The sequence below is a fragment of the Pygocentrus nattereri genome, chromosome 6 (assembly GCF_015220715.1).
Source record: "Pygocentrus nattereri isolate fPygNat1 chromosome 6, fPygNat1.pri, whole genome shotgun sequence".
Lineage (NCBI taxonomy): Eukaryota > Metazoa > Chordata > Actinopteri > Characiformes > Serrasalmidae > Pygocentrus > Pygocentrus nattereri.
Window position 1 is genome coordinate 25,213,405 of NC_051216.1, and position 23,266 is coordinate 25,236,670.

The 23,266-nt window shown below is 40.2% G+C and overlaps 1 protein-coding gene across 6 annotated transcripts in view; it reads left to right on the forward strand.

The window, feature by feature from the left end:
* The window catches only part of myo1b (myosin IB), a 72,583-nt gene that overhangs the window by 14,601 nt on the left and 34,716 nt on the right, over positions 1-23,266 (forward strand). For all 6 annotated transcript variants that reach the window (XM_017710808.2, XM_017710810.2, XM_017710812.2 and 3 more), the window contains exon 4: positions 20,264-20,358. In XM_017710808.2, coding sequence (XP_017566297.1) covers positions 20,264-20,358 — 95 coding nt within the window. The remainder of the gene's footprint in view (positions 1-20,263; positions 20,359-23,266) is intronic.

The window sequence follows — 23,266 nt, forward strand, 5'->3', positions numbered from 1 at the left end:
AGGAGCTTCTGTCCATCTCCTGTTCATGTTTCCCACTAACCACAAGCATTACCTCTGGCATGCAATGTTTCTTACTCAGTCTCAGACTCCATCTTACTCATGTGTTCCAGTCTTACCCCCTGTTAGACAGAAGTCAGGGTCAAAGCTCCCTCCATGTGTGATCCAGAGCCAGGCTCGGAGCTGATCCAAGGCAGCTGCTTTGGCCATCATGCCTGAGAAGCACTTTTATATGGCTCTAGAACTTTAAGCAAAGTCCTGGATTTACAGGCCTCCTGGGCCAAAGCGTTACAGCAGCCAGGTATAACGGCCTGTAACCAGGCTTCTTTACTCATGAGCACTCTGAATACTTCTCAGCTTATGTGCTTCTGATAAAGGGTAGTTCTTCTATTTTTTTTTTCTTTTTTCTTCCCCCCCTGGCTTGCTGACACAAAGCTGAACTGTATTTATAGTCAACACCTCATAATCTGGGTATAAACAGCAATCGGAGAGAGTAAGCAAAGAAGCCATGCGGGCTTGAGCCAGTGAACACACTGTCATGTTGTTCAAGTTGTATTAGCCACTTATGTGATCATGTAGTTTGTAGAGATTCAGTGAAATGTTGGAGCTCTCTGTTGTAGTGTAGAATTTGCTTGACAGAATGTGAGCGAGTGTTAAGTCTGCAATCCCCTGCTGGGAGACGTCAGTCTGGATCAAAGGAAATGATGATGGGCAGCATGATTATACGGCGCTGAGCTGGCTGAGCTAGTATTAGTGATATTAGTGAAGATTATTTAAAACCAGTTAGATCGTTAACTTTTGAAAATTTGTTCGCAAAGTAACAAACACAGTCAGCTGACCTCTCAACAAATGCAATGTGGCTGCCTCACAGCATTGATGAGTCAGTTCTTTTATTTCCTTTGAAAGAAGACAGTTTGTAGTATGAGAGGTCTGGATTATGGTCTGTCTAATTAGTTCCTCTGTCCAAATCTCTGCCACTCTGCTCAAAACTTATTTGCAGAATGCTCCATAAATTGATCTTAATCCTCGACTCAGTCCATCTGGTTGTGGCTGACTCTGAAAGATTGAAACGTTAATGAAATATAAAATGTAATGCTAATCTTCTCTCATCATCTCTTCTGTAGCTGTTTGTATGTCATTTTTAGATATGCTTTAAGTGATTTTATTTAATGTTAGTTGTGAACCTCTGACACACGATCACTGTAATTCACTAGCATTAATTTCCATACCCTTGTGTCAATAGTCCACTCCTTCTCTTAGGGGAAACTGTATATTTGTTACACACCAGTAGAGAAGATTCAGTTGCAGCATTTGCATGAATTTGTTTAAGTATGTGTACCAAGAAACACGAGCCACTGAAAGGCCAAAAGAATGAATCTCCACTTGATGGACAGACTTAAATTCCTTGTGTCAAAGACAGAAGTGCATAATTGAAACTTTTCTCCTCTTTCTGACCATAATCACGGTACATTAGATGAAGTAAGTCAGATTTCATCTGGGGAACTCAGCAAATGCCATCATCAGGATGCTTCTTGACAGCAGAGAATAGCCAGACTCCATAGACGATGTCAGAAAATGGGTGAGAATGTGTAAACAGGAAAGGGGAGGTGAATTAATGTGGCTTGGTGAAGGATAGGAAATGCGCTTGGGATTTAATCAGTTCTTCACTGCTCCACCACGGGTAGCTGTTTGTTGTACCACACTAAGTTGCTGCTTTCAAAGGTCACCCACGCAGTAAAACTGCCAGATTAAATGAAAGATAAACATTTACTTAGCTTAGCAAGATCTCTGCACATGCAGGCACTGGGAGCCAAGTGTTCCAAGTATCTGACCATGATGACTTTAGTGTTTTGTATCACGCTGTTTCCATAGTTAGTGTTATATTTAAATGGAGTAGTCCCTTGTTTAAGTACATCTATCAATCTGATTCTATTGATTTTACCCATACGTTGTCACATCTCAGCTTAGAAATGTGATGGTTTGAGCCTCTGATAGCTTTGTGCTATTCATGTCTTTGATCATCGTTACAAAAAAGTAAAAAAATGACAAAAAAAAAGATACAAGAATGTGTTTTGATGGCAATAATGTTATGATCCAGAAATACTTTCTTTTCATTAAGCATTTTTCAAAGTTGTGGGGATTTTGTGCTTTTATGATGTTTCACACCAAATGGAAAGACTCGACTGCTCTGCTGAAGGGCTTTTCTGCAGTAATTAAAGAAGCACCGGGGGTCGGCTAACTCTGATCAGTCCTCATCCTCGTTAGAGGCTTAGTGCCCTAAAGCCATCAGCAAATTACACTCCACAGCTTAGTGAGGCTATGCTTTGTGCTTCTTTTCATTAGGACGGGTGAAATTCAGACAGTATCTCTTTAATTTGCTTTAGATTCAATGCAGAGAGTAAAGCATGTTCCCAGATCTTGCTAGGATTTACCCAGAAACTGTGGGTTAGTGGATAGAAAGCACTGTTGGATGAAGATAAAGTAGGCCATTTTGAAAAAGCTATGAACCCTAAGGCTCCAGACCTCTGTTAGTTTAAGACACCCTTGTAACACCTCCAGATCAGTGCAGCTGGATCCCTGAGGTGTTTAGAGTCAGCAGGTGCAACAAGCCTGAGGATCTGTGGTGGTCCTCCACTGACTGAGGGGCATGTGAGACCACACTGGTGATCACACTCCCTGTTTTTACAACCGCCTTTGTAATAACAGAGGTGAAACGCAGTGGAGATGCTTGATTGTCTACTTCTCTTTGCCACACCTGAATACTCTCACCATTTAGAAGCGGCCTTTGACACAAGGCTAGAGCCGGAAATCTGTAATCAGAGCAAAAGTTCAGAGGTGGGACATTTACAAATCACTGATATGTCTGGGTGGCCGATATACAGTTAAGTGCAAAAGTTTAGACGACCCTGGTTAAATTACTGTTTGTTTGTTTTTTTTTCCTTGCTTAATCTAACATACTGGCAAAAAAACAGAAAAAGTAGCCTGTGTAAATATTGTGGTACTTTTTATTTTGATTTATTCTTCCCATTATATTAGAATGCCAAAATTTAATTTTGTTCCCTGTTGAGGATGAATCAAAAAATGTGTACTCAAAACAGAAGTCAGTCAAACATGCAAGTTGACTGTGAGTGTTCAGGCCAGGTTTTTTTTTTTTTTTTTTTTTTTTTTAAACCACCAGTTATTGATAAAATGATCATCCTGTAATGGAATTAAAACCGATGATTATAACTGATAATTTTGCTTGTTACTTTTAGGTCTTGTACACTTTGACACATGCAGTCCCTAATGCTGGGCATTTCCATTTGCTTTTAATCTCGCTCTAGTGGTTAGCATTGTGGATAGTAGCATCCTTGACTGGGATTTAATACCTAATGCAGGTAGGACCACCACAGACAGACAAAACCTACAAAATTCACTTTTGCCTACCATTAAAAGTGACTTTGGATGAGAGCATCTGCTTAGTCATGTAAAATAATTACATAACAGTAATGTAGAAGTTTATCGTATCTGTCATGTCTGATTTAGCTATGTCAATGGTATGTAAAATTGCATCTTAAACGCTGTATCGTGTCTTAAGCTCACTAAATGTCATAAATGTATTCTATGAACTTTTAACTAATAATGTTTACCTTTTACTTGTTTCAGTATGGACAACAAAACATTAATTATTGGTTAGTTATTTGCTCAAACGTTCTATATCAATGCATACCTAGAAATCAGTGACGGTTCTCCACTGAGAAAATGCCTTTATTCTTATCTATTATAAGTATAATGTTTAGTTTTTGAGGGAAGCAGCCTTGGCTTTTGTGTGGGATAAAGGGTGCTTTATGTTCCAGTTGTGTGTTATTGCTCATGCTTTTAGATAACTTTTGAGATAAGCATGTGAGACCTAACTTTGTAACTTCATGGTATTTCATAATACTCAGTTTTGGTCTGTTAATGTCTGGCTCTCTTCTTCCAGTATACAGAATAAAATACACAAACTGTAACTGATTTCCATGATTGCTGGACTTCTTGGATATTCTGGAAAATCTTGACGTCAAACCAGTAAAAGGCTTCTTCACTGAATGTTCAGTGAGTAATTTTTTAAGTAAAGATGACTGGTTGCTTTACTGCGCTCTGCAGTGTTGGCATTTCCCCATCTGTCTTGTGTAATTCTGTGTGACATGGTGCTTTTCCCACTTTAAAAATCTTGCCCAACCACAGGAATTTGGGCTTAGCTTTGGTGTCAAGCTAGTTTTATTTAATGGCCCAGAACCAATATGTAGCACCTCGTTTTTGCAACAACACATTGCATGCTTGTCGCTGTGTTTGCATTTACAAAGCTCTCACTCTCTTTCTGCTGCTCATCCTAAATGCACGCCGCTGTGCTGACTCTGGGCTTCTGTGGCCGTCTATGTGTGGTGAGGTCACTGCGGCAGCAGGGTGTGAATGGGTTTGCTTACTTCGCTCTCATTGGTGAAGCCGGGCAGCGAACAGACCAGAGGACTGCCGATGATGAATTTCCCAGCCAGGATGGTTTGACTTAGAGTGAAAAGCTTTGTGTTGTAACTGGCTGCACTGCCAAGTGATCCCATGGGAAGTAAAACAGGAAGATCATATGAGGGGCCAGTCGATACTCTTTTAACAAGGCTGGCCAAAAGTACTCTTTTAGTCTTTCTTTTATGACTGGTATGGTCACTCCTGTGAAAATGGCTTCCGCGATATGGGATGTTTTGATGTATATATCTGGTGAAGCCGATCCGTAAATATTTCTAAAATGTAGTTTGAGACTTGATCCAGCCAGACTAGCATTACAGATGAGTAAAACATTTATTTCTGTGGGGTTACTAGTGCTGTAAAAGTAATAAAATGCAGACATTTAAGCACAATAACCTAGCATTGCCTCACGTTATGTCCTTCCAAAATGCAAAGAAATATGTTATGAAATATTGGTTTGAAATATCACTCACATCTTAACATCTGTCTGATACTGATTTTTAAAACTTTTTCAAGCAGTAATATGCCAGTAGAGATATGATTACAATATCACCATGCATTATTAATAAAGATTTATGAGTTCCTAGCAGCAGATGAATGTCATATCCCATGTGTTCAACACATTGAACTTTTTCAGTTTACTGAATGGCACTCATCGTCGTCCAGGCTTTAGACATTTTTGGGAACCAATACCATATGGTTTATAGCACAGCCTGGTAAGCATGACGTTTTTTCCTGCTGTAAGTATCTTAGTTTCTTGGACATGTAACAATGCATTAGTATGAAGAGGAAATTTTGAAGGTTGCAGTTTGAGGTTCTGGAATTAGTAAAGTGTGGCCCAGAGAGGGTCGATAAAGAACTGCTCTGCAGTTAAATCTTCAGCTATGGATGTGATCCTGTCACCATAACTGCAGTGTTATAGATGTGAAGCTGAAAATCTTGTATGTTCATGTAAATGATCAAATGTAAACTTATGTAAACGATGATGAAAGTACAGTATTGTGTGACAGTTTTAGGCATCTAAGCAAATTTTTAAACAATTTAGCTCAGCTGTAAGTTTATCACAATATACATTAGAATAAAGTCATATTCATTATTCAAATAAACATTAAAACAATAAAAAAAAGTAACAAGAATTTCTTGGGTCGATTGTTTTCCTTGATACCTTCACAGCCACCACAGAGACTTGTTAATATCATCAATTAATATTAATCAATTGTTAATATCATCAATCAAGGGTGCCTAAGACTTTCGCATGGTACTGTATATGATTTACCACCTGAGTGTGTGAATGAAGACTCTTAAGTCACCTGACGGTTACCCTGGTTTTGTCTGAGCAAACTTGGAGTGAATCTCTGAACTACTCTTATGGCTCATATGCAATCATGAAGCTCCATCGTCTTTCCCTCTGGGGCTTAGTAGTGTCTTCAGGGCCTCCCCACACCTGCTACCCAATAAAGCCAGGCCTAGAGAGAGTATAGTGAAACTGTGCAGCTGCAGTTTGAGCTATTAGGCCCGATTGTCATCATGACCACCATGATGTCATTTTGCCCCTGAACACACTTCAGCTCCCATCACATTAAATATTTGCATCAGGCTCTTTACCAGTGGGCATCTGTTTGGCTTTGAATATTGGAACTAATCTGAATGTAAAAGAAAGTGACAGGTGCATGCCCTCACCTCCATCTGGGGATTGGTGTTTTTGAGGAGCACTGTGCCGTGGTGGAGGTTATGGTGCAGATGGTGGGGGCTACTTGCATGCCCAGATTGTGCTGCTTGCCGCACAGCTACAGGGTCTCTTGGGGTGAGATCCTGTTACAGTGTGGGTAATGAAGAAGTAATGGGACCTGGGCGCACTCTCGGCCCCTCTCTCTCAGCACGCTGCTATTGAGCGTCACTTGGGCATTGTTTACAGGCTGAACACACCCTGCTGACAGACCAGCCAGACCCACAAAATGGCAGCCTGGAGGGTCGGGCTTTCTGTTAACATTTTTGTCATTTTTTTGCTCTGTGCGCTATTGGCAAAGAGCGTAATTATTCATTGCTTTGTGATGTTGAAAAAATAGCATCCAAAGCTATTTATAAACTTAAGCATGGGTGATGTGACACAAATATAACATCGTGAACCTTTGCAACTGTATAAACTATTTAACTATTTATAAACGAGACATTTTAACAAAATAAACTATTTAAGGGAGGAGAAATCACACAATTGGTAAAGTGCATAATAGACGAAGACACGTCATCTTGTTACTAAGCATTGTATGCAGTTACTATGCACTGATTGTTGTCCTTTAAACACTGTGTAATTCTTTGAGGTCTAAGTCTGTGGTCTTTTTTGATGCGAGCAGTTGTTAAGTGTTCTATATGTACTGACAATACTTATGAAAAGTGTAATGTGACAATTTATCACAATAACATAGTCATATTGCCCACCCTTAATGAGATTTGCAAATGTAACCTAGGTCACAGTTCTTTTAGAACATCTATATTCTCTCATGATACTCAAGCTTAGTTTCCGCGACCAATCAGCTGACGCATCAATTGAAGACGTGTGTTCTGTTTAGGCCTGGAAGAGTGTAACAGTATTGCATCCAGCAGCAGATGAAAAGCAGGGTTGGGAGGTCAGATGAGTTACTCTGGCCGGCTCTCATCCATGAGTTTAGTCTCTCTGAGCTTTGGTCAGTTCAGCTGGCTGCACACTGGGTACACGTCATTCTGTCTGGGTGAACTAAGCCTCAAACACCTGGCAATTTTTAGATCATGGGCAGCTTTGCTGTGCCTCCTCCTTTCTGTATTTGTCCCACATTCACCATTGACCAGACTCAGGGCAGATTTTACAAGAGCTGTTGCTTATTGTCTGTGTACATCATGGGTGTAGTGTGATGTATTTTAGACATAGCAGTACTTTGTATAAGACTATCAAATGACTACTTAGATTTTAGTATTTTGGGCCTTTTAGGAAGTGTGCCTTGCCCATATTCCATATAAAGATGACATGCCACTTTTTTGAAACCAGTACCAATATGGAAAAAATTTGCATGTCTGACCAGATCTTTTTTTTTTTTTTTAATTTACACAGCTTTTTTTATGAACTATGAACTATTTTATTAACTATTTTCTTTGAAGTACTTCAGATGAACAGATAAGTAAGTTATAATCTGCTCAATCACTCTACAACACTCTCTGCTGGAATTCCAATCCATCATTTTCTACAGTTATCAGTCTAAAACCAACACCCTTCTGTTGGTCACAATACGCTGTTAGTTATCAGGTGTCATATAGTACTGTGCAAAAGAGAGATATCTTTTAGATTGTCCTTTTTAACCATTTAATTTCCAGTAAAAATCTTGAAGTACAAAAAAAAAATCAGACAGACAGACAGGAGCTTTGTTTTTCTCCTCTCTCTCAGATAAAAGCTTTATCTGATGGTCACAGTTTTGGTGGTCTACCAGGTTTTTCATGGTTGTTAGGAGTCCCATTTTCTCTGTATATCTTTTTTTTTTTTTTTTTTTTTTTTTTAAACTCCGTTATTAGAAACTGTCTGTACTTGAGCATCACAAAGCTATTCCATCCATCCATCCATCCATCCATCCATCCATCCATCCATCCATTTTCTAAGCCGCTTCACCCTCAGGGTCACGGGGGGGTGCTGGAGCCTATCCCAGTTGTCATCGGGCGCAAAGCTATAACAATAAACAATAAGTGTTTATCGTTAATAAGAGATTTGGTTATCCTAAACTTTTTATTTATGTGTTTTATTTTGAATGTTTTGAGGTTTAACCTTTTAAACCTGTGGATAAAGGTGAAGTGTCTTTAAAAGTACAGTCTAATGGAGACAGATGGACTGTGGTTTACACTGACTGCCGAATGAAGCATGGTTTATACTGACAGTGCAAGGCTCTATTGCTCTATTCCCTCTGCCTGGTAGACTCCTACTTCCAAAGGGTGTGTCCTCCATTACTCATTCAGTGCTACAGGGTGTGAGGTATGACCCTTTGGCAGCCACAACAGTCGATGATCTTGACTCACCAAAAATAATTTAGTGTACATGTGTACAGCGTCCACTGTGGAAACAGGGCTTTGTCTTTCATCATGGGCTCAGTGATATGTCATGGTCCCACCCTGGAGAACCCTGAGAAAGGGGGAGTGTGTGCGTTTGCGTGTTTGTATATGTCTGTGTGAACACTTTGTATTTGACTTAGTTCCCCACTGCCACATCTCGCACACACATGTTAAATGGGCGCGTTTCATGTAGGGTATGCGGGCCAGATGTCTGCTTCTCTGCTGGTTAGGTCACTAGATCAGTCCAGGGCCAAAAAAAGAGCTAACTGCATTTAAGTCCAGGCCAGGCCTAGCAGTGATCCTGTTGGACAAGACTGACTCAGCCTCAGTGTAAATTTACAGTGAAAGCACTGTTTGACTAAAGCCAAGGCATTGGGCTATTTTCCATTGGAACAAACTATATTTATTATTGCTCCATGTTTGCTCATTCTTGTTTGCACTTTCTTGACCTTCATGCACACACAGTGTTAAAGCTGGTGCAATTACATCACCTGTCCCCATGCTACAATTTCTCTTCAGACCATTAAACGGCCATCAACTTAGATTGTACTGTCACCTACTGAGTTTAAATTTGAAGGTGCCTATATTTCAAAGAAGTCTCAATGCAATGACAGTGGTGTTAATGATCATTAAGAAAAAACTTGGATGCAGACTGATAAGATATCAGCACCAGAAATGGTGCTTGACACGATCAATTTTACCTAGTCAGAATGTTGCCTGTGAGAGTTAGCCATGGACAGATGAGACAATAAGGAACTACCACTCTTTTCCATTGCCCATCTGTTTACATAATGGGCACAGTTGTTTGCTTTCCCAGAATCTGTTGATCCATCAGGGTTTATTGCTTGGTTTGCTGTAAAAAGCTGAATCCTCAAGTCTCTCTGACATTTCTACTTAACATTCTGTTCAGTGCTTTTAAATCATGACCTATAATTTTGTAAGTCATCTGAGTATAAGCCAGTCCCACACATTAGGTGATCCACGTGTTGAATTACAGGTGATGTTTGATAACAACAACCGTTTGCAAATAGCTTTTCAGATTTCCAGGGAAACTTTTGAGCGAGTGCATCAATCTCTGCAATTAGTTATCTGAGCAGTTTGAGCAAACAGAGAGAGAAGAGAGGGGTGATCTCTGGACTTTGTGCGTTGGCAGAAGCACTCTTGGCTGGCTAGATAGAGGGGGAGGTACCCCTCTACATGAAAGTATGGCCACCCACCCTCAATCGCTCCTGCAAATGAAATGCAAATCAAATCACCACAATCCCTATAGCAACCACTGTCCACAGTCTACAGCTTGACATGAACAGGTTAGAAGGCCAGCAGCTACTGAAAGACTGGCCTGGTCTGTACATGCATTATGAGTCCCCAGAGAAGTAGTTCAGGGGGAAGCTCCCAAACTCGCTGGAAAGTACCTTCTTTCAGTTACTGTAGAGTTCTAGGAAAGAAAGCTCATGTTAGCTGGTCATATTTGTTCTTGGAACAGAGTGTGTTAAAGCTAAACAACACTCCCTCCATCATCAGTGACTGTTTTTCTGGATGAGCTCATAACTTGTATACACTTCTTTTGTCAGTGTTCTATGAGGCAGTAATGCCTGAGTTGACTACCATGTGGATATAATTATTTGTGCGCTGGTTCAAATCAGATTGACTGGAAAAATAAGGCAGCTTTTTGGGCAGATCATAGTGCATCTAATAAACTGAATAAAAATTCTGAATCAGATCATTTGGGCAGATCATAGTCCGCCTAATAACAAACGCCATAAATGTTTCAAACGTGTCATGTTCAACTTTGACATATTGTTCATCATAAAACTGTTATCACCTTGCACTGCCTGCTTCAGACATTCTTAAAAAGCTTGATTAAATTTTCCACACCTTGCAGTGTTGCAAAACGCTGAGATACACACTTGTATTTTTCCATGTACGTTCACAAATGTTTGTGCATGTTGATGCTTGTCGTACTTCCCCTATAAAATGATTTTATTTAATTTCCCTGCCGTCCGTGTTTTGGACTCGCACAGTTGATGTAATGATCCCATATGACACTTAAGATTTTTAAAAGTTGGCTTGGCTGAAACATAAGTGGGTATACTTTTACGCACATAGCAATCTGAAAGTTGTTATACTGATTAGATTTTTACACCCATGTTTGGATTTATGATTGCAGAGCTCACATTCTTTAAGCTACAGTATTATATGTCTTGAACTTGACCTTAGTCTGTGTTTTGTTTTCTCATTGATTACATTCCGGTCCATTGACTTCCCTTGGTTTCCCAGGGTTTCAGCAGTGACTTAACAGAATCCTTAAGCACTTCTACGATAGCACTGACATTAAGGCTGTTTTGTTGGCTTTAGTACACAGATGATTCTTAAATGGAAGTGTGAACATCACACTGAACACCAGTTTAGATGATCTTGACGCTGAGAGATTTTTGGAACACCCAGCCCAGTATGTTTACATTGCAGAGTAGGTCTGAATAATTTGGAGAATGTGATTGTGATATGATTTTTTTTTCCTTTACAATATTGTGCAATTTCAGTTGTGTTTACCTTTGAATTAAAGGTCCGACAAGTACAATTTGTTCTGACTTGAGACATGAATGCTGAACATACTGCGTTAGAGTACTAGTTAATTGTATTTGTGTTGCACAGCACATTGGTGTTGGTTCAGTCTGGGCAATCTGTGTTACAGGCAGTTCACACGCTCGGTGTTATTGGGTTAAACTTCCCCGCTCAAAACTTAAGACAACATTGTTCATAATATAGGCTGTAATTGTGAATTTGAAAATTGCACTCTTTCAGATTGCAGGACATAATATTAAATCTTTTTTCTTCTGAGTTGTTGTGCAATAACTGACTCCACAATCATTTGTCCAGAGGTTGTCCAAGTGCATTACCAAAGTGAAACCAGTAAACCAGTGCTTCTTGACAGGCCAATAAATGTTCACATTCCAAATATTGTGTCAGTGCGTTGTTATTTGGTCCTACCCAGCCACACCCAAACTCTTCTCAGTGAAGAGTTTCTGTTGCAGTTGTAGGACACATCAGTTGCACCCCTTTGGCTATGTTTATTTTTTTGTTGTGCATATGCAGTTGTGACCCCTTTCTCAGCATGATGCCCCACTCTCCTCACTTCTGCTGAGGGGTCAGATAAACAAGCTTTGTCTCATGTAGACTGGCCTCCCTGTATCCTTTTAGTTAGTCTGAGCCACAATGGCATCAACTGTGGTCTAGAGGAGACTGGTCGTATGAATGTCAGCTTTGGATTCAAGGGTCACACATAGGTCACGCCTCCCTCCTGAGACATGTCAAGTGATGCACTGTTGTGAAGCATGTCTCTCTATGCTTTCTTTGTGTATGTAGCTAGTGTGTTTACTGCATGTGTGTGTGCATATATGTTGGATTTGCTTCATTACTTTGAGTGTCTTTTGTACTATTTGTTCTCATAGCCAATGTGGTCTGTTTTAAAACCTAATTGAATTTTGGAGAGCTCAGCTGTGTCCCTCAGGAGACAGCTGGATGAATGAAGGAGGATGTCCTCACTGTGGGGCATCAGGGCACTAGAACACACAAAGGTTTGTGCTGGGCCCCAGAGATGCTCTGAGGGTATATTTGAACAGTGCACTATGGTTGGAAAAGAGGCTCTAATGTTAGATGTGAAAGGCACAGTGTTCATTTAGCTCTTCCTCTTGCCTCCTCCGTCTTTACCTACACCGCCTAAAGTGATGGCCCTTTTCTTGCGTGCCCTCCCTGTTCTTGTTGAATGAAATGAAACCTTTTTTTTTCTTCCCACAAATGACCATTAAATCTAATTTCCTAATGACATCTTGTAACACAGATCAGGGGGTTTTGGTAAAGAGGCCCTTTGGCATCAGAGGAAACAACAAAGTGCTGCCAGATACAACCACATGACCTACTTCTATCTATTCCGAGTTACTATCCCCTACATTTAGAGACCGGTGTACACTTTAGACTAGACAAAGTAGGCTGACCTGCCCACTTGATTTAGGGAGCGGCTACAGTGTTGCCTAGCTAGAAACTGTTGTCACAAAAATCGTTGTTAATTACGTCCCAAACCTCTGCTGCACACGTCCGTACCTTCTAATTTGGACAGGGTGTGTGGTCAAATGTCTTTTAAAGCTCGCTGTATGTGGTTCTGTATCAGTCTCCTGGAACAGGTTGTGTGGAGCGCTGACTCAGGTTCAGTCGGCCAATTCTGCACGGACACACACACACACACACACATCACACACTCACAGATCTCCTGTCTCAGTCAGGAAAGCTGACTAAACCAGAGGAGGGAAACTGTAAAGCCATCCGGAGAGGGGAATCTAAAAACAGCCTTCTACTCTCCTCTTCCTAATATTCCTTGTGTGTGGGTGGCTGTGAGGGGTGTATGGGGAAGTGTGTATGTATTTTGCAGGGGGAAGGGTAGGAAGGGGCTTTCCCAAAGAATGTGTCACACACTCCTATTTGAACTTTCATTCAGCAAACACTTCATTGTGCAAAAGCTAGAGACCATCCTTCATTTAATTTCAGGTTAAAAGCATAAGTACAAGTTATCCATTTTCAGGCAATATTTTTGAGGACAGTAGATATAAGATATTGTATAAGGAAGGGAAGTGTCAAGGGAAAATAAGTGATGAAACAGAAGTTAAATAGAGAAAATGTGGCGCATGGCCACCATACAAGACCTGGTAGACCCCTAGATCTGTCAACATCGGATAAATAATACCTAAAGCTTTCAGCTTTGAGAGAGAGAGGAGAAAAACAAGCTCTGCTCTTGTTTTATATCTGAAAAAATCCACAGGTGTTTCTGTCTATCATTCCACTTTGAGATGACAACTCAATACTGGATCAGAAAGGATGTGTGGCAAATGAAGAAAATCTGCAAATCGAACAAAGAAGCTGCTGGTTTTCTAAGAAAAATGGCCTGACAACCTCATAGCCCAGACCTCAACATCACTGAATGGTGTTTACTTCATTATTTGGATCACGACAAGCAGAAAATGCAACAGAGTTCTAAGACTAAACTTTGGAGGTTTGGAAAAATACTGAAGATGGTGTATTTTGTTCAGAGTCTTCTGTGTAATTTTCTGTTTAATGTAGCCACTAAATCTGACTGCAAAATCAGCAGAGCTGGGATTGAAAGTGCTTCCTTGTTTTTAAAGCTTCCTGTTGATTTCCATATAATTATGGGAAAATATTGCATTATGTCCCTCCCTGTATGCGAGACCGCTGAGCAGGTGCTATACTTCTGTTGGAAGCAATGATTTTTTTTCTTTTTTTTGAGACCACCTGGCTAGACACACCTGTGTGTTTGGACCTTTTGCTCTCGTAAGGCATCCAGAGACCATTGTCCGTTACACCTGGGATTCTGATCTCAGTGCCACCTCATCTCAGCAGGAAAGCCTCCATTTCCCCTGTAACTCATTCAGCACAAGATACGGATATCCCGTAGCATGCAGTAGACTGGGCAGAGCCGGCCCACACTCACTGCCCCACTCTATCCACGTGTTGTGCCATTATTTTCTCACCAGACAATGGAACATTGTAAAGACCAGTATTTCTTCCTGGTACATTTTTTTTTATTTAAACTTTTTTTTTTTTTGATTTAATTAAAAAGCTTAATTAATGTTTAGTTTAAATGTACAACTTTTTAATTTAAAATGTAATAATGTTTGTGGTTACACTTAAATGTTCCTAAATGGTTCTTGGCTTATCATATGGTTCTAGGTAACTGCTATAGAACCTTGACTTTATGCAAAGTGATTATGGCTCATTTATTGTTGCCTGTCTCTAAACATCGCTAATGGAGACCAACCATAAAAATCCAAATCTGGCCAAGTTTCAGCCATGTCAAAAAAAAAGTAACTTCTGAATCCCAAGAGTCTGCGTTTTGTGTGCTATTTTATGTCTTTTCCCTCCATTTGAAAGTTTGTCTTGGGTGATCCTGTTCTTTCATTGGGCCTGTTCTTACCATTTCTCAGGACTACCAGTGGCTATTTTTTGCCATTGCCTCTTGCTGTGGCTTTGGGCCACACGACTGCCACAGGGATGCTGAAATTACAGCTCACTCCTCTGCAGCCTGTGAGCTGGGGGGAGGACGTACCAGGCATCCCCTCCATTCTCCACAACCACCCTTCTTCAGCTTCTGGTCAGATGTGGAAGCCTCAGGCCATGGCCTCGCCCGCTGTCTGCTTTGATGTACATGATGGCCGCGTGTGATTGATATACAGTGGGTTGCAAAAGTATTCAGCCCCCTTGAACTTTTCAACCTTTTGCCACATTTCAGGCTTCAAACATAAAGATATGAAATTTTAATTTTTTGTGAAGAATCAACAACAAGTGGGACACAATTGTGAAGTGGAACGAAATTTATTGGATATTTTAAACTTTTTTTAGAAATAAAAAACTGAAAAGTGGGGCGTGCAATATTATTCGGCCCCTTTACTTTCAGTGCAGCAAACTCACTCCAGAAGTTCAGTGAGGATCTCTGAATGATCCAATGTTGACCTAAATGACTGATGATGATAAATAGAATCCACCTGTGTGTAATCAAGTCTCCATATAAATGCACCTGCTCTGTGATAGTCTCAGAGTTCTGTTTAAAGCGCAGAGAGCATCATGAAGACCAAGGAACACACCAGGCAGGTCCGAGATACTGTTGTGGAGAGGTTTAAAGCCGGATTTGGATAGAAAAAGATTTCCCAAGCTTTAAACATCTCAAGGAGCACTGTGCAAGCGATCATATTGAAATGGAAGGAGCATCAGACCACTGCAAATCTACCAAGACCCGGCCGTCCCTCTAAACTTTCAGCTCAAACAAGGAGAAGACTGATCATAGATGCAGCCAAGAGGCCCATGATCACTCTGGATGAACTGCAGAGATCTACAGCTGAGGTGGGAGACTTTGTCCATAGGACAACGATCAGTGGTACACTGCACAAATCTGGGCTTTATGGAAGAGTGGCAAGAAAAGGCCATTTCTCAAAGATATCCATAAAAAGTCTCATTTAATGTTTGCCACAAGCCACCTGGGAGACACACCAAACATGTGGAAGAAGGTGCTCTGGTCAGATGAAACCAAAATCGAACTTATGTTTGGCGTAAAAGCAATACAGCTCATCACCCTGAACACACCATCCCCACTGTCAAACATGGTGGTGGCAGCATCATGGTTTGGGCCTGCTTTTCTTCAGCAGGGACAGGGAAGATGGTTAATATTGATGGGAAGATGGATGGAGCCAAATACAGGACCATTCTGGAAGAAAACCTGTTGGAGTCTGCAAAAGACCTGAGACTGGGACGGAGATTTATCTTCCAACAAGACAATGATCCAAAACATAAAGCAACATCTACAATGGAATGGTTCACAAATAAACGTATCCAGGTGTTGGAAAGGCCAAGTCAAAGTCCAGACCTGAATCCAATCGAGAATCTGTGGAAAGAGCTGAAAACTGCTGTTCACAAACGCTCTCCATCCAACTTCACTGAGCTCGAGCTGTTTTGCAAGGAAGAATGGGCAAAAATTTCAGTCTCTCGATGTGCAAGACTGACAGAGACGTACCCCAAGCCACTTGCAGCTGTAATCACAGCAAAAGGTGGCGCTACAAAGTATTAAAGCAAGGGGGCTGAATAATATTGCACGCCCCACTTTTCAGTTTTTTATTTCTAAAAAAGTTTAAAATATCCAACAAATTTCGTTCCACTTCACGATTGTGTCCCACTTGTTGTTGACTCTTCACAAAAAATGTCAATTTCATATCTTTATGTTTGAAGCCTGAAATGTGGCAAAAGGTTGAAAAGTTCAAGGGGGCTGAATACTTTTGCAACCCACTGTGTGTATGTGTGTGTATATATATATATATATATATATATATATATATATATATATATATATATATATATATATATATAATTTTTTTTTTTTTTTTTTTAATCGCACAGTTTAAATATATAAATGGCATCAACGCCTTCAGCTTGGATCCTCTTGCCTGTCATGATTCATATGAGGCTGAAGTAGAAACTTTTCATTCCAAGTCTCAGTCAGTCAGTCTCTCTCTCTCTCTCTCTCCGTCTCTCTCTCTCTCTCTCTCTCTCTCTCTCTCTCTCTCTCTCTCTCTCTCTCTCTCTCTCTCTCTCTCTCTCTCTCTCTCTCTCTCTGACAGATTGAAGAATAATCTTTTGTGCTTTGAGTGCAGACCAAAGCTGGTAGTTTAAGGAAGGCCTGTGAGAGGTGCCACACACATACCCTTTCATTTTGTTGCCTAAAGAGTGTTGTAGTGATGTGTGAGTGAATTTGATGACCAGTCACCGGGGTCTCCACTGAAAGCCCCCAGCATCTCATGCAGCTGCTGGTACTCTTTTCATATTAAGATTTAATGCTTTCATATTCATGGAGAGCTTCCCTACTTCCTCTAGATAAAGAGTTCTGAAAAGGCATGCTAGGAGAACCTAGTGCATTGTTTTCGACCAGTTCTGCTAATGTGGCAAATTTCCACGCATGGGTTCTGCCTACCCCTCCCCTCTCCCCTCCTCTGTTGCCCTGTTCAGGGTTGGAGTAATTGTGTTATGGCTCTCCATTGTTTGGCTCACGTCGAGCGGCTACACTGCCTCACAAAGCGCAGACATCTGTTCTCTACACCGCTGCACATTTCTCTAGTGATGTAATGTCCCATGCCCGTTATTTCTCTCTCCTGCTCTACCTCTCTTTCCACATATCCCAGGCCTCCACCCAGCCCAGATCTCTGAGAGCCCTGCCAGTTTTTTTAGTTCTGTATGATCTCCGTACAGTGTGCAGAGCCTGAGTGGATATTCATTTGCAGACAGTCAGTCTACTTAGCTCGGGTCAACTCTCGTTCAGCTTCCAATTTCATTTCAAGATTTGCATTAGAGACAACTTTTTGAGTAATGAATGGTTGTTTTTTGACTTTTTTTTTGGGGGGGGGGGAAATCATCATTTACTGCTGTAATTTTGTCTGTGGTAACTGGGTATTAAGTCATCTAGTTGGCCTGTCATGATCATGAAATTATAACTGACAATTGCAATGTCGAGAATTGCGCTTTAACAGTGTTGTCTTTTAAAGTACAAACTCAATGGTCAGAACTTCTTTTTTTTTTAGTAAGACCCGTGACATCTCAATAAATGCTTTGGCTTTTTTCTTTTTTTTTAAATTATTTACATGCATTTGCTTCGGCTCAGTGGATGAAAATATAGAAAAAAATCATTAGCATTGCTTTGAGGTTTGGAACATTATTGCGATCAGATTAAATAATTGCGATCAGGTGATTATGTAATAATTGTGACTGGTGAATCACCTGTTCAGACTGATCTAGAATAATGCCAGCCTGATCCAAGTGCCGTGATGGAAAGTTGAGGATCTGTGGCCACTTGTATAAAACATCTTAAGTATTTATCTTAAGTTAAATGCTTAAGGGATTCATTTAAAGCTGTACATTTTAAGCAAAAAATTCATCAAAACGAGACAAAACAAAAATTCTCTTTAGATAATTTATTCAATTGACCATTTGTCAAATAAAATTATTCTAATCTGAATTCTTTTGAATGCCTGCAGGTTTTTTTTTTTCCTTTGTTAAAATCATGCTTAAATTCAAAAATCTAACAAAAAGTGTAAATGATGTGCTGTAATACCGCTTTAGTAACCATATACACTGCATCCTTGGCTGTTTTCAGTCTCTAGTATGTGCCGGTTTTTGGACAGCTTCTTCTGTTCACTGTTCATGCTACTTACTCTAGCACCACTTGTTGCGATGCATGCTCATTCCTGCAAAAGAGAGGATCTAATGCATGTGACGAGGCCGTTTTAAAAGGAACAAAGTCAGCAAACATTGCCGCAGCATTCAGTTATAAAGGACTTTCAGACTTCATGCTTTATCATTAGCATTGCTTTGTAGTTTGCTCTTAACTTTTACTTGCCAACTTGTTTCCTCTTGACATGCATACAGGCACCATGAAATTCCCTGCAGATCTCTAGACTTGAGCATTTATGAAGATTGGGGGTGTTCTAAATGTCTTACAGGAGGGGAAACTACATGCAACATTTCCCTCACAATCAGAGCTATTATTAGTGGTGGTTCTGGAACATTCTTGGGTAATGATTGTAGAAAAGTACAGACAGAGGGAAAACTGAGAAACAGAGCGAGCTCTCTGAATAGCTAATGTCTTAAAGTCTTGTGGCCTGATGGAAGCGAAATGAAATGGGATAGTCACAATATTAGAACTGTTTTAGTGCACATGCGATCCTTAGGGCCTACACCATCACAACTCACATGCTCTCTGTCTCCTCCCTCTCTAGGCCCACACTCACTGCTGGTGTTTTCTATGTACAGTCACACGCAAGCAAATCAATTACAATCATTTCATTGTTGTAGAGCTCCCCGTGTCTAGCACCAGATGACCCACTTTCCTATTGTGGATGTGTACTGGAATTTATGTAAAGTGAAGCTTATTTAATATTCACAGTAATAAAATGAAATTATCCTGCCTCCTCTGCAGGCTGCCTCTGACCTTTTGAGAGTGGTCACACTGCCAGGAAACATAGTCAACTCACATTAAATATACAAATGGTTTGCACTTTAGTACTGGAACACATGCATACTTTACCATGCAGAAGTCAGGGACCACATTTTTTGTTTATTTGTTTAATTTACAATCATAACTGCCATAAAGTTAGTGATTCATTTTTCAGTGTCAGAAAAAGCAGAAAACATATGTCATATGCAAAAGTTTGGGCATCTCTGGTCAAATTACATGTTTTGCTGGTTGTCTAAATTAAAAAAAAAAAAAAGCACACATCCTCTACAAAGAACACACTTCTGCACATTTTAATGCACATTTACAGTTTATTTGCAGAATTTTGTATATAGGGGGATAGAAAACAAAACGTGGTCTGTGAAAATGTTATAGCACATTTTATAGTGTATGTTTAGTTGGCACCTGTGGATTTTTTATTTTTTTATTTTTATTTTTCCCCCCCAGATGTGAAGCAAGAGTTTCCATCTTGACTGGAAATGAACTAAATGAAGGGTCTCTGACTTTTGTACAGTACTGTAATGGTGGTGAATTTGAAGTGAACAGAGATGAACTTTACATTGACTGCAGTTCAGAATGATCAAATCTCTATTTTGCCTTTCATGATTTCGTTCTGTTCTGTACAACTGCTTTCCGCTGTTTTTATTCCTGTCATTAATACCACATTAACTGTGCAGTAATAATGTTTACACTTCATATTATCTGAATTCAACTATTTTGCCATGGGTAGGTGTTTAGATGTTTGTGTGAGAGCTTGTTATTCCCATTAACACTAGAGAAAACAGAAAACAGCAAAATGCAACCTCATGATTCAACGCATTTGTCAAAGCATTTGTCAAATGTTACGCAGATGTGACCTAGTTTTATCCAGGATTACAGCATGCTGTTAATTAGCCGACATGTGGCCTGTACACACTCCAAACCATGCGTTTCCTTTCCCCTCACCTTTCAGTAGGGAGGATGCAGTAAGGCCTTTTTTCCCCATCAGCAGCTGCAGTGAGGTGGCGAAACGTGGTTCTGGTAGTAAAGAGCTGAACTGGAAGTCACCAGTTAGTGCACATTGCTATCAAGTGGACAGTCTCTGTTTGTGTAAACTCTGAAATTATATGAAGTAATGTTTCTCATATTCATGTCAAGTCTAAGCTCCCTCTGTTTTGTCTTCTCCAGTTATGCTCTGGCAGATGAGGCCTACAGGTCGCTTCGGGATCAAGATAAAGACCAGTGCATCCTCATCACAGGAGAAAGTGGGGCAGGAAAGACTGGTAAGAGTGCTGAGAATTCTGCGAGGTTTACCATGCTTTGTTTTCACCCCCAGAAGCAGTAACCGCACTTTTGTATTTCTGATCCTGCGGTCAAAAATGATTAACTATATGTACTACAGAAGTGATGTACAGAGTAAACAAACCTCAAAGCTGTCTTCCACATGCTGTGTGTTGGTAAGAACTGCTTTGGGTAAATTCAGGTGTGGTTTTAACCTGAAGCAAACCACTTGCACAGACATATTTATGGAATACATATATACATATTTACTGGAATCCTAAAAAGATTGGACTAGGTTGGAGAAAGTTAATTAAAGTGGGTAAATACTGTGTGTGTGTGTGTGTGTGTGTGTGTGTGTGTGTGTGTGTGTGTGTGTGTGTATAAAATATACTACAATATTATCTCCTTTTCACTCAGATGTACTTGTCTTTTCTCACAATTCATCTTACTGTCCTTGTTGTCAAATAAGTCAGTCAAAAGCAAAGTGAAAGCACTGTCGTGTTTTCAGACGTCATCCCCCTTTTGAATACACTGAGTTATTCAAACATTTACTCTGTGGTTGTTTTGCAAGTTGTAATATTTAATCTTGGCAGATGCACTGGAGTCGAGTTAAGGAATGCATTGATGCGCTGATTTCTGTTTAAAGAGGATGCTGGCCTTCTTTGGTAAAGAAGAATTAGAAATATATATTCTTTATTCTTGCATGTCTAATCTGGAGTCTTGGAGGCAGATAAAGATCTACAAATGTATGCCAGGTGTAGGCTAACATCAAACAAAATGATTTATGAGTCATGCATCAACGCAAGCATTGCTCCCATTTGACCTGCATCTACCATTTAAACACGGAGGCTCGTCTCATTCCCTCCTAAGAGCCAGGGCTTATATGTTTGTGTTTATAAAGCAAAATCCCTTACTAGTCGGAAACTTTCCACATTAAATTGCATTTGTGCAAACAAATAATGTCCTGCTGAAATGTGGATTCTTCTCGTCTTTAAGAGGTAGCGTGCTCATTCAACCACAGTGAAATGATCTCAGGCAGCATGTGATGTAGAAGCCTGCCAGGTCTGTAGCACAGCTTTAGAAAGCATGGATGAGGTTGAGCTGGTTTGAGGTGTACCCTCAGTGTGAACAGGGGAACAGCTCTCAGTCCCTGCCTGTCACTCCAACACTAGCTTAGCTGTTTGCCCTGGCTTGCAGGCACCCACTCACGCTGCTCTGTTCCTCTGATGGCAAGTGATGGGTTCCCTTCTATAGATACAGTACTTTAGATTCCAAATCAATCCCATTCTTACTTAAACAGTAATCTCTATATATTTTTTTATTTTCAGGTGTATCTGAAGATAATTTTGGTTGCTTTTTTTTTTTTTTTTTTTTTTTGGTTGTTCATCTACTGATTTAATCAACCCAGTTTCTAATTATAATTAAAGCTTTTTCTCTGCCTTAGAAAGCACAAATATCAAAGTGAGCTGCAGTCTATTTTTACAGTGGTCCTTTTTCATTCTTTAACTTCTAACACAGCTTAACCACAGCATTTTACAACCCTTTTCCACTCATCATTAGTTTTCTGTTGCTTTGAACACTGGCATCTCTTTATGCCAACTACTCATTGGTTCAGAAGTCCAATCCAGGAAGTCAGGGAGGAAGCCAGGAAGGCAATGAGATAAATTGGGTTTTTGGTAATCCCCTCATCATTTTTGTGGTTTACAGAGAAACGGGTTGATGAAAATGTTTGAGTATTTGTCTAGGCCACAGAGTTAATTTAGAAGTGCTTCTCTCTGATAATCAGAATCTACCCCCAGCCCATTAAACAGTTGTTATTTATTTTAGCCTTCTCCATCATCTCCATGGCACGTAAAACAGATGATAAAACTAATTTACATTTAGGTTAAAGCATATTTTTCATGTTTGGCAGAAAAGTATACTGACCTGAACTGACCTGCATGTTAAATGATCTCATTTAAGCATAATTGCATTGTTTGCCTCTTTTTACTCTTTGAAGCTGAACTGAATGCAGAATTATGATACAAGGACAAAAGGTGTTACTGGACACTACACAGGTGGCAGTTTCAACTTTCCCTACTTTAAGAATGATTTAGCATTTTCTTTTCTTTTGTCTTTTTCTGTAGTCATTCTCCATTGACACTTTTTAATCAAGAACTTTTTTCCAGGCTTCTTTCAATGTCAGTAGTGACTCAGACAGCTCTGAAAATAAATGAATTAGTTGCTGGTTTGGTGCACACAGTAGGCTATACTGAACTTCCTTTGTTTACTTTACATGTCGCTTCTTCAATACATCAAGCCTTCCCTGAAGTCTTGCTGCCCCAGTTTTTCCTCTTAGCCATTTCACTCATTTTTCAGTGGACTTACTGCAATTTCAACTCAGTTTCAACACTAATTTCAAATCTTATCTATTTTTCCATGTAAAAAGGTGATCGAAATGCCACTGTCTAAGCTGTCCAAGTCAGGTTGGCACGATCATCATTAACTGTCAAACACTAAACCTAGTAGGGGGTTTTCGTCCCACTTCATGTCCAGCTTTTCAAATGAGGCCTTGTACAGGCAGCGATTTACCAAAGTCCCTCATAAGCTTGAACACCGCCCAATCCAGACATGGAAAAAGTCATTTAGAGTGCATTCGGGATGAGTCACATAAGTGTGTTGGTTTGAAAGCTGGTTCTGACAATTGGCTCTCCTCTTTTCTATATTTCTTAATTGTCATTTATATACTGACCGTTCAAAGTGATGTTGAATGGGCTCTAAATGAGCTTTGTGAGGGAAGGGACTGTGCTTGCGGATCAGGGTGGGGTGGGAAAGCCAGGCAGACAGGGCTGATGTAAAGGGGATTTTGGGATGCAGCCCTGCCTTGTCTGGTCAGGTGTGCCTTCTGACCTCTCTCCTGTACTGCGTTCC